The 12,267-nt window shown below is 33.3% G+C and overlaps 2 protein-coding genes across 5 annotated transcripts; one reads left to right on the top strand and one right to left on the bottom strand.

Moving 5' to 3' along the window:
• Positions 1 to 1,249: 1,249 nt before the first annotated feature.
• LOC127108058 (uncharacterized) lies at positions 1,250 to 7,369 on the bottom strand. 4 transcript variants are annotated; one of them, XM_051045421.1, is made up of 3 exons: positions 7,113 to 7,369; positions 6,287 to 7,002; positions 1,250 to 1,540 (listed from the first exon to the last, which is right to left on the bottom strand). In XM_051045421.1, exons 1-2 carry the CDS (start codon positions 7,222 to 7,224, stop codon positions 6,308 to 6,310), a joined length of 807 nt encoding a protein of 268 aa, XP_050901378.1. In that variant the 5' UTR covers positions 7,225 to 7,369; the 3' UTR covers positions 1,250 to 1,540; positions 6,287 to 6,307. The 4 variants fall into 4 exon arrangements, with proteins under 4 accessions (XP_050901378.1, XP_050901377.1, XP_050901379.1 ...); XM_051045420.1 differs by lacking the exon at positions 1,250 to 1,540 and adding an exon at positions 2,473 to 2,873; XM_051045422.1 differs by lacking the exon at positions 1,250 to 1,540 and adding an exon at positions 3,918 to 4,821.
• A 75-nt stretch (positions 7,370 to 7,444) lies between these two features.
• Positions 7,445 to 10,714, top strand: LOC127108057 (ubiquitin-like domain-containing CTD phosphatase). Its single transcript, XM_051045418.1, has 6 exons — positions 7,445 to 7,893; positions 7,983 to 8,127; positions 8,533 to 8,647; positions 8,969 to 9,032; positions 9,660 to 9,825; positions 10,215 to 10,714. Exons 1-6 carry the CDS (start codon positions 7,613 to 7,615, stop codon positions 10,458 to 10,460), a joined length of 1,017 nt encoding a protein of 338 aa, XP_050901375.1. The 5' UTR covers positions 7,445 to 7,612; the 3' UTR covers positions 10,461 to 10,714.
• The last annotated feature ends 1,553 nt before the right edge of the window (positions 10,715 to 12,267 follow it).

The following is a 12,267-nucleotide window of genomic DNA, read 5'->3' as shown; positions in this document are numbered from 1 at the left end:
ATTGTACTTAATTCTATAAACCCATTTGTAGTCCATTGTTTTGATGTTGGGTGGAAGATCAACAATTTTCAAGTTCCAATCTTGTCAAGATCTTCAAGATCAACTTTCATGGCTTAGTTCCAACAATCAAGTTTGATAGCCTCATTGTATGACTTAGGTTCAGTTTGTGTGGTTATTTGCATAATATAGTAATAATGAGATGGAGGCAATTGATAATATGATAAATAATTAGGCATTAAATAAAAAGTACTTGATGATGATTGATTTGGTGCATCATCACAGGAAACACATACATAGTCTTTGAAGTGTGATAATGTATGTCTTACTCTTGATAATACTCTATTTTGATTGGATTATATGACAATAGTGGTTTGGTCAATGTCATGAATACAATCTATGGTGTGAATATTTTAAAGTGTTTGAGGTTCTTATTCATGAAAAGTAGAAGAATTAAGATTTGACTCGTTATGCAAGTCAGTGAAGTATTCCTAGTTATTTGTGATAGATGGTGTTTGAAAATGGTAAGGTAAGATATGTTCATGAAAATTAACATTCATTGAGATGAAAATTTCATGTGAGTTAAGGTCTAAACGAAAAATCCTTTCAAACCAACGACATATCCTAAAAATAGAGACTTTCTTGCTTTACACAAAGTTTAGTTTTATGATTTTGTAAAGTAGATGAATAACAAAGACAACCAAAGGCTTTTATTTAAGTCATGTTAGGCAAAGAGTCGTGTAATAGTTGGTAAGGTGATTTGTTGTTCAACAAAGGAGTATTAACTTTATTTATGATGAAGGTGGCATAGGAAACTGCATAAGACCAAGAATGCTTTGGAAGTTGACTAGTATAGTAAGGTTCTTCCTACTTTAAGAAGTTATTTATGATTTCTCTCAACTCTTCCATTTTGTTGAGGTGATTCCACACAAGATCTTTAATGTATGATTCCTTTGGATATGTATAACTGAGGAATGAGAAATTCTGGACCATTATCAATTCTGATGATTTTGGGACAGGCTTGGAATTGGTTTTCCATGATTTACAAAAATTTAGACATGTGCTGAAACTTCTGCTTTGGTTTTGAGTAAGATTATCCAAACATACCGCTAAAGTCATTTAAGATTATCAAAAAAGTACTTGTGACCATGAATAAAAGATGTAGATAAGGGGCCTCAAATGTCAAAGTGAAGTAAATTGAGTGGCTTTCGAAAAATTAGAATTATAAGGTAACTTTTTATGTCTAGCAAAATGACAAATATCACATACAACTTTATTATCATAAATAATATTGGGATACAATTGAGATATTTTAGATAGTCTTTTATGAGACGAATGTCCTAATCTAAAGTGTCATAAGGCTTGAATAGGTATATCACAAATTTTATTAACACTAATATGTATAGAACTGCGTTGGAAAACAAAGAGATTGTTGGTCTTGGAATGAGTGACAGGTACATCAATTTGGATATCACCATCAACCATGTTTGTATAGTCCTTCCATTTCACTAGTTAAACCAATCATCCTCTGAGATTTTAAATCCTGCAAAATAAATTTATTTTCAAAAAATTGAAAAGTACAATTAAGGGAATGACACGTTGGTTATGTAAAGGCGAGGAGAAAAAAATCACAGGTCATGCATACTTGGCTATAATAAATGAACCATTAGGCTGACAAATATTTATAGGTTTAATTATATAATAATAATTAAAATTATGTAAAGAAGAATAAACATGATCATTTGCTCTTGAATCAATGATATAAAATCTAGACTTGGTATTAATGAAGCATGATATGCTAGAAACATGGGATATACCTGAAGTCTAATTTGATTGATGACAAATATGAGTGGAAACATTGTTAGAACTAGGCATAACATTTGAAGGTTGGGATTGATGCATCAAATTTTTTTGTTGTAATAAACTAACCAATTGAGAGCATTGCTCCTGAGTAATACTAGGTTTGACACTTGTTGAACGTTATTCTCCAACATTTGTTTGACTTTGGGCTTCACCACCATTAGAGTTGTAAGAATTAGTTAAGACCGCTTCTTGCCAAAATGAGAAGGATAATTATGTTTTCTGTAACAAACTTCTATGGTGTGACTAGGTCTATTGCAATGAGTGCAAACACGTGTATCCTTCTTTTAACCAACAAATGTGTGATTCTTGCCATGATCTTTAAATTTTCTTGCATCATATGCATTAATCAAAGGGTTTGATTCTTTAAAATTAGCATTACCATCAGGTTTAAGTAGTAAAACAATGTTATTACTCTCTTCATGTATCACCATTAAGTAAATCTTACTAATTGAAGAAAGAGGCTCCATCAAAAGAACTCGAGTCTTAATAACAAAAATTATCATTTAAACCTTTTAAAAATTAGAAGATTTGATCTCATATGCAAAATTTTCTTGCAAAACACATTGCTTCACATCTGCATTGGTGAATGCATGTACAATTCAACATTGATCTATGTAAATTAAGTTCCTCCCAAAATCCACACAATTCAGTAAAGTAATCAAGAACATATTTAGAGCCTCGTTTGAGATTAATTTCAGCTTGAAGATTTGAGACGTGAATTCTATCAACTTTAGCAAATTGTTCCTTGAGATCAATCCATGCATCCAATGCATTTTCTAAGAATGAGATTGTTTGAGCAATTGGTTTAATGACTGAGTTAAGGATTCATGAATGAACAAGATAGCTGCAACACTCCCATGCAACTTTGTTGAGATCAAGAAGTTCAAGAACTTGAATGGATCCATCAATGAATGTGACTTTGTTCTCACCACCAAGAGCTTGTTGCATTGAATGCGGCCATGACAAATAATTGGAGTCATTCAAAGGAGGTGTGAGCTTTACAGAACTTTGACCTTCACTTGATGGATGTTGTAAACAAAATCGATATCACCATTAGAGACTTGAATTTGAGGTCAATTAACACGCGAGTTCATGATCAAAAGAACGAAACCAAAACACAATCAAAGAAGGATAAAAAAGATGTGCAGAAAATGCAAGAAATAATGAAGACTGTAGAGACACTAAAGTAATTTTGCAACTGCATCTTATCAATGTTGAAGATAATCATAGATCTCAAAATAAAAAAGATGAAATATTCTGGAGCTGTGTCCAAGTAACAATATATCTTACTCATATATTTTCTCTAACTATTTTATCATCATTTGATAAATTTAAATAAAAAGATAAAAAATGAAATAAAACTAAACTCATGCATCAATACATGACAACTTTTGGATTTAGGTATGCACATTAGGATCTTTATAGGCAAAGGAAGTCGAACTTTTGCTCTTAATTCAGTAATAGTTTTTAAAAAATGGGATTCTTGAACACCAGCTTTTATGCTAAATGCTCCATTCTTCTAAGATTTAATATCATATTTAAAATTTGGACAATTCTTAAAATTAATTAATTAAATTGATTTTAATACTAAAATTTACATTATTTATTGAAACATAATTAATTTGTAGTTTCTTGAGTTAAGTGACTAAAATTCAACAAATAAAAATATATTAATAAAAAATAAAATTAAATGCACTTTTGGTTTTTCTAATTTGAACATTTTAAACAATTGATCCTTCGTATTACAATATCAACGATTTCAATCCCTTAATTTGGATGGTCTTTGAATTTGTATTGTCTCCTTTCACTTTTGTATCCGTGGCAATAATAATTATGATAAAAAAATATTTTTAATTATCTATCATTAATGATTGGATAACTTATTATTTAATATTATTTTATAGAATAAGTTAATAACTTTAATTAATTATTTTAAAAATTAATTAATTAAAATTTATAAAAGAAATGCTTTGGTCTATAGCTCATTTCTTTTCAACTTCACTCAAATACATAAGATTCCATTAAGTCAAATATAAATAACACTAATTTCATTTGTATAGTCATTATGTAATTTTTTTGTTAATGAGTATCCAGCTGAAATTTCACAAGTGGAAGAGCGTGCTACTGCCAGATAAGTGGTTATGAAATGAACAACTTAAAGCCATAAATAGGGTACAAAGTCAAAACCTTCCTGATTTGGTTTGATGCGTGTAACCTCATATTAGGAAAGTTGGTTTAGTACATCTTTCATGCTTTTATATACAATCCTTTATTTTAGTTGTGCTCAAGATATTGTTTGAATTCTTTCTATTATGGGTATAACATATAATTTAGTTTAATTGTGAGTAGATTTTGACGGATTCTTGGCTTTAATTTCCCATATTGTTTGAATTTTGATTTGAAGTAGATCTCATTTACTATTTGGAGTTTGATTCTGTGGTGTTGAAATGTCAGCTTCGTTGTGTGGCAGGATGCTTCAGCTTAAGTTCGTGGGTTTATACTATCTCATTTTAGCAGCAAACTCAAAAAGAGCAAGAGGTGTAATTACAACAAATGTCTACTAAAGAAGGTTTTCCTCTCATTTATGACTCTCTTCTTCACTTGTTCTTAATTACAAGAAATGTCTACTAAAGAAGGCTACCGTGCAGTTTCTTTGGAGCAATGTCATGCACCAGATAAAAATGTTCTTGTTGGTAGTGGTGATGAAAATAAATGCACTGCCAAGAGAATCTCTCCTCAAGTAGAGCTTGCAGATAATTTTAAGCAAGAACAGAAAAGAAGAAAACTTAACTGAAGCGTGGTATTGCTAGTTGTGGCAGATTGATGAATTATAGTTTCCGTCGGTGAATTGCAGGTGTTATGCATAGGTTGGTGCTACTATTGCCCTTATTACTGAAGCGTGGGGTGCCTTGAAAATTCAATTTGGCTTGGCATCTTGGTTTCAAGTAAGTCCAACTCGAGCTTTAAGGGAAGTAATATAAGAAAATCAGGATACTTAAACAGAATTTGCTGGTGGAAATAAGAAAAGAAATAAGAAAGAGGAGAAAAGAAAGAAGAAAGAAGTAAAGAAGAAAGAAAGAAGTAAAGAAAAAAGAGAAAAAGAAAGAAAGTAGAAAAGAAGAACAAAGAAGTAAAAACCAACTTGAGAAGAGGGGATTGCAGGCAGCGATGTTAAGAACGAAGCAAACGGAGGCGGTGGCGTTGAGAAACAAAGCAGACAGAGGCAACACTAGGAAGACAGAACGAAGCAAACAGAGGTGGTGGCGTTGAGAAACAAAGCAGACAGAGGCAACACTAGGAAGACGATCGTGACAAGAAAATTCTGAAAACTGAAGCGACAACATGTAAGAAGAACATCAAATCCTCTATTTTGTGTTCTGAGTTAGGGCAAATTGGAAAAATTCCACAAAACTCCTCCAACGCTTATTTATTTTAAGGGTAAATTTGGGTTTCCGTGTTCAAAACAGTTCAAACTCGCTCAGACCGAGAAGCGCTCCACTCCCACTACCCGCTAAACATCAAATAGCGACCACTATCTTAAACTGAGACACAAACAACTCCTCCATAGTGGAGGATCGCCGCCCCGGGCTGCTATCCCGGGATAGCCGCTATCGGTAACACTAGCTTAAGGTTAAAAGGAACAAAACTTGAAGCTGCTATCTTAAACTGAGACACAAACAACTCCTCCATAGCGGAGGATCGCCGTCCCGGGCTGCTACCCCGGGATAGCGCCGCTATCGGTAACACTAGCTTAAGGTTAAAAGGAACAAAACTTGAAGTCAATCTAAACTTAGCCGGATAACTTTCACACCTCCACTTTTCCTATTATTATCTCTCTTTTTTCTCATTTCATTTTTCACTCTCTATAATCTTTATCATTTTAACATACGCGAACAAACCACAGAAAAGATAAACTATAAACTTCAAAACCATATCTGAAATTGAAAAATCCTTGATTACATTATTCTTTCCAATACAACTTTAGACACTAACTATACTGACCTAAAAGAACTAATGTGACCAAGGATTCTCAATTGGATGAATGATTTTAAAGTTTCATTAATTCTAGGCACTAAATTGTCATGCCAACAATTGGTAATTCACTAAAAAGTAAAAACTATTGTAGTCATTAACATTTTTAGTACAAAATAGTCATTCAAAATAGACAAACTCAGCCTAAAAAATCTCAGTGTATTCTAGACTAGACTAACAACTTATTTCTTTCCTAGATTGCAATGTGGTTAATGTTAATGATACACAAAGCCTTCATTAATAAATCACAAGAAACACGCGCCAATGAGTAGTGGAAGCAAAAAGGAAACAAATTAACACAGAATAGAAGTAATCAGTGCACTAATACTTAGTTAATAATCCTAGTTGAGTGATAAGTCAATGAACAAAAGGAAAAGGGTTCAAAATTTCAAACCAAGTATAAGAAGCCCTTATGTCAGTGATGCACAAGGGAAAGGCTGCATATGAGTACAATAGCATAAACAGCACAATCCATGAAGACAGCATCAGCCACAGTCTTTAGCACCATCCCAATTTCCAATGTTTTCGCAAGCTGGGCGTATTGATCAGAAGAATCGGCACTTGCGCTGAAAATGGCACTGTTTTGTCTTCTCCTCAACCTTTCATCAGAGTCTCTTTGTTTCCCAGAGATGATTTTTGCAACAACAAAAGACAAATTTGTGAGCAGAACCAAGTAAAGTGGTCTAAAGCTGATAACAGTCTTGATCACAGAGAATCCTAGATAAGATGCAACCACCAATAGTGCAACTATAATCGAACAACAAAGACGCGTAAACCTCGAGGCATCGATGGCATTAGTCACGTCGCTAGGGTTTATGAAATTGAAACTTCTAGGATGAAATTCCTCGTGACGTGTTTGTTGCTGGGAAATCTCATTAGATGAATCTTGATGTGTTAATGGTGGTGGTTGAGGTTGGGATTGAGATTGAGATTGTGGTTCTGGTAGATGTTCAGGTTCAACTTCAGAATTGGGGAAACTTAAATTCTCACTTTCACTGTGATGTTTTTCAGGCAAAGTAAGGGTTTCGGTGATGGTTCTTTCGGTATCAACGTGATTCTGCAAAACGGAATTCGGGTAATCCTCTTCCTCGCCGTTGGCGTGAGGCGGATCTGAAGAAAAGCAGTTGTAAAATCAAAATTGAATTCTAGGGTTTAGAAATGGATGATTGGAGAAGCAATAAGAAAAGAGAAAATTGAAATGAAAGAGAAGAGAAAGATACCGGGAGGAGGGAGGGTTTGGATGCGACCCTGGATGAAGGCCAGACGATCGGATCCTTGTTGGAGGATTCTTCGTCTTCTCCGGGCGTCTCTGGTGTTGTTTGCTTCTGTCATTTTTTTTCTCCTCTTCACTTCAGCTACCAACTAACTCAAATCACTTTTTTTGTTTCTCTATGGTTTTTGAGTTAACTCAATCAACCATGTTGCTAGAGAAAGATAGTAACTTTGATATTAGTTCATTATTTATGGGTAATGTTAACTTAAGTTAAGAAATTCTGATCTAATTGTTATTTTATTCAATAAAATTAAATTTATTTAACATTTTTGTTATTGTTGTCGCATCATTTGTATTTTTACTATAGTCACCCTCTTATGCTAGTTAAAATATGGATTCCACGCGTGACAAGTAAAGACCTAGGTAGTTACATTCTAATCAAAGTGAAGTGAAGGTGTTAGGTTGAAGGAGGAGTTACACTACACTACACAAGAAGCAAAGAGAAAAATGGCGGCGTGTTCATCTTCATCTTCATCTTCATCACCGGGGACGGAGGAAGAGATAACACTGAAAGTGAAATGGACCGGAAAGGAATACACCGTTCGAGTGTGCGCCGACGACACTGTCGGAGAACTCAAGCGTCGTATCTGCGAAGTAACCAACGTTTTACCCATTCGTCAGAAGCTTTTGTACCCTAAACTCGCTTCTAAACTCAACGATGATTCTCTCTTACTCTCTCAACTCTCTATCGATTTCAACAAGTCGTCTCTCAAATTCACCATGATCGGGTCCGCTTTCGTTTCGTTTCGTTCTCTCTTTCTTAGGGTTTGTTTGTTTCTCAATTTATCGATTTAATCAATTATTTTTACTATAACAGTACTACTGAAGAGGATTTGATAGTTGATCCAGTGGATTCCCCTGAGATTCTTGATGATTTTGAACTTGCTCAAGAAGAAGCTATTGATACCAAAGATATGCAAGTTAACAAACAGAAATTGACCAGACGCATTAATCACTTCAAAGTACTGCTATTTTCTCAATTTCTTTTCTTTTGTTTGTTCTGCATTTGCATTGATTCATGATATTTGAAAGTTGAGGAGATGGTTAGTTCAATTCAGATTAAAATTTCATAATTTTGAACGCGATATGCATTAATCATCAACTCAACTGAACTAATCCCAATTTCTCATGTTATTAGTCAATGTCGCGAGTATAGGGAAAATTGAGTGTCCATGAAATATTTTTGCTTAGTTTCAATGTTGGTTTACAATATAGATTAAACTCATATACACTTGTAGGGTAGAGATAGTTTATACTATTGATCAATTTTAATTGCAGTGTCATTAAAATGTTTTCACTTCATAAGATTGTTTATATATTGTATCAAAATTAAACCCTTACTATATTATATGAATATAATAATGCAGGTTGAGATTCAAAACCCTTGTCGCCAAGGAAAGAAACTCCTTGTTCTGGATATTGATTACACTCTTTTTGATCATCGATCTACCGCGGAAAACCCTCTTCAACTCATGAGACCTTGTATTGTATTCTATACTTCTTAATTGTTTTTCATTCATTTATTTGTTTAGCTATGCCCTCCATTTCATATCTTTGGTGGTTTAAGGATTTTATCATTGACTGTTTTACAAATTCTTATTTGTCAATGCAAAGAAGTAAGTACAGAAATATTTTCTAAGGGTGTGGTTGGAAAACATAGGTTAAATATATCTTGAGTTTCTAAAATATTATTGTTTTTGAAACAAAAATAAATTGTCAACACTACCAAATATTTGGAATTGAAGAAGTATTATTTACTGTGTTAGCAATTTTGGAATGCAATGTTTTTTTTCTTCTTTGCAGACCTTCATGAGTTTCTAACTGCAGTTTATGCTGAGTATGACATTATGATATGGTCTGCGACAAGGTACATTCATTTATTCCCTTGTGTCAAAGTTTTGGTTCTTTTTGAGAATATACAACACTTAGGATTTGCTTGGGAGATGGTTTTTGGAGGGTTGCGTCTATATCTTGAAATGTTTTTAATAATTTTATAAAGTTTAAAAAACAATATACTGCATTAACATATAAAAATCATACTGTTCTTTAAATTTTTTAAAAATATCGAACACATTATAAGATATGGACACAACCCTCCAAACCCGTAGGGTATGTTTGGATTGGTGGTATGAGATGGAGTGGTAAATAATGTGATTCTATTGTTTGAATTTGCAAGTAATGGGTGAAGTGGAATGGAACATAATGGAATCCATTCCATCTCATTCCATCCAATCCTCCCTGTTTTATTCTATCCAATTTGGGGTGTATGCAATAGAATGAGGTATTATTTAATAAAAAATCCAAACAATGGAGTGAGATTCATATTCCATTCCGTTATATTCCATTCGCTCCAATTTGTTCTATTCCATTAATCCAAACATAGCCTTAATGTGATTCACTGCAATTGGGTGCAATTGGGGCACATATATTATGCTCCCTTTAATTGAATGAATGTATGCATGTTTCATACAATGCTTCATTTTTTGACTTGCAGTATGAAATGGATTACCCTCAAGATGAGCCAACTTGGGGTTCTGGACAATCCTAACTACAAAATCACAGCATGTCTTGATCACTTGGCAATGATCACTGTCCAGACAGCTTCTCGTGGGGTCTTTGATTGCAAGCCACTTGGTTTGATCTGGGCTCAGTTCCCTGAGGTATGTACAATACCATATATCTTCATTATGCAAAGTAAATAATATAATTGAGTAAAGTATGTTTGTTCTATCATAGTCGTCATAGCCATACTTTTCCATATGCGGCTGACCGCAAAGTTTACATTTTTATCTGGGGAGAAATTGGACAACTGGAATAAACTTAAAAGATGTTTAATGTTCGTGGGATTATACTGTATATAACCTAGGTTGACTATGGAGCATGTTGATATAAGTTAACTAAATTGCAAACTGTAACTATCTGACATACCAAATTGTAATCAATATCTGGTTGAGTTTTCTGGTTTATTGTTAGAATAGTTTTGCAATAATCCGCCATGATCTGTTTGTTTATCTTGATGGTGTTTTTTTTTCTTCTTGTTTTGTTTCAGTTCTACAGTGCTTCTAATACTATTATGTTTGACGACCTTCGGAGAAATTTTGTGATGAACCCACAGAATGGTTTGACAATTAAACCGTTCAGGAAGGCTCATGCAAACCGGGACAGTGATCAGGAACTTGTGAAACTTACCCAGTACTTACTAGCCATTGCAGAGCTTGATGATTTGAGTCACCTTGATCATAATAAATGGGAGTCATTCTCGGAGGACACTGGTAAAAGGCGTAGGCACAATTGAGTGATAAATAGAAAACAATAACAGGAATTTGGTAAGCAAGATGAAGCTTCTAACCTTTATATACAAAACTTGGATCAAAGCGGGGTTTTGGGGTTGTTTCCTTATTATATTGTTACCAAAGAAATGTTAAAATGCAATATAAACTGAAAAAATTGGTGACAAGTGACACAACTATAACTAGCAGCCGAAGTGATTAATTTATTCTATTTCTGAACAATTGAATTGCCTTATAAGAAAGGTTGTTTGTGGCTTTATCTTTTGTTTCACTTTATATTTTTTGCCTAAAAAAAATCACGATAACACTGATTTTGTTGAAAATTTCAAATTATCTTGCAGCAAAAGAAAAAAAATACAAATGAAAATGTATATTTTAAATTTGGTAAAATTTATATTTTAAAGTTGGTAAATAGTATGAGATATATTTATAGAGTACCACAAAGGACAGAAAAGTACTATTATTCTAGTCTGAAAATTAAAGTAATTATTCTTCAAATAAATACTAATTTAGAATGTGACAAATACATAATAATACTTAATGATTACTAATGTGTTGATCTACATAATAATTTCTAACATTCCCCTCAATAAGTCATTAAATTTTCTTGACTTTTTGTGAGAAGATTTGCTATTTGACTCGTGGTTGGTACATAAAATATACAAATCTCACCACTTATCTTTTTTTTCTTCATGAAGTGTTTGTCCACTTAACATGTTTCATTATGTCGTGGAGGATAGGATTGGTTTCGGGGCAGAGATCTTCAAATCATTCATAATGTTTTCATCTAAAATACTTCACAAAAATCATGGGTCATGGAGCAGAATTCAACATATGCCCTGCTTCTGGCTATAGTATATATTTTTTTTCTTTTTTCCCGTAACTAAGTTTACCCCTGCAAAGATACAATAACTTAGAAGTGGATCTCATATCTTTTATATTATTTGTTTAGTCAACATTTGTGTAAGCTTCAACCTTGATATGCCCTTTGCTTTTAAAAATCAACCCCTTCCTCAAAGTTCCTTTCAAATATTTCAATATTTTGAAAATATCTTCGAAGCGACTAGGTTTTGATGCATGCATAAATTGCTTTATCTCATTCATAACAAAGGTTATGACAAGCCTTATATGTGGCAAATAAAAGATGATTTTTTAATGCACCTTATATGTTTCTTAGCCACCATGCGAAAATACATAATTGCCCCCAAGATTTCGGAGATGCATCTCCGGACACACTAAATTCTGATTAAACTTTAAAATATTCAAGAGATGTATCTCCGTAATAATTTAAAATGTATACCATTGATCACACTCAGAAGTCATTTTACAATTTAAAATATTTTGGAGACGCATCTCCGTGTATTTTAAGGAGATACATCTTCGTAACTTATCAAAACAAAATTGTTCATGCTATATTTTGTTTATGTTTGCTCAGATGATGATTTAAATCATACAAGCGATATGCAAAAAATGGCGTACATAAGTCCAGATGGTCAAAAAATGTCATATATAAATAAAAGATCAATAAATGTCAAAAAAAAATCGAGAACAACGATAAAATAACATGATGTCAGAATAAAATAGAATCCATAGTACTACTATTATTATATACTAATGCACTACTGTGTATGTCTGACTACATCGCATCTGCCTCCTCTGCCAGGTTTTCCTCCTCGATCATCAATCTCCCCGTCCTCTGGCGATGTCTCCGGTGCATCAATGCCCCATGTGCCTCCATCATGACGACATATATGATTTGTCTCACATCATCCCCATCAGGGATGATACCTCTGTCAATGCATGTCTGCGTAA

This window comes from Lathyrus oleraceus, chromosome 7 (assembly GCF_024323335.1).
Source record: "Lathyrus oleraceus cultivar Zhongwan6 chromosome 7, CAAS_Psat_ZW6_1.0, whole genome shotgun sequence".
Taxonomy (NCBI): domain Eukaryota; kingdom Viridiplantae; phylum Streptophyta; class Magnoliopsida; order Fabales; family Fabaceae; genus Lathyrus; species Lathyrus oleraceus.
Note: the sequence above shows the minus strand (reverse complement) of the source record. Positions and strands in the feature narration are given on the sequence as shown.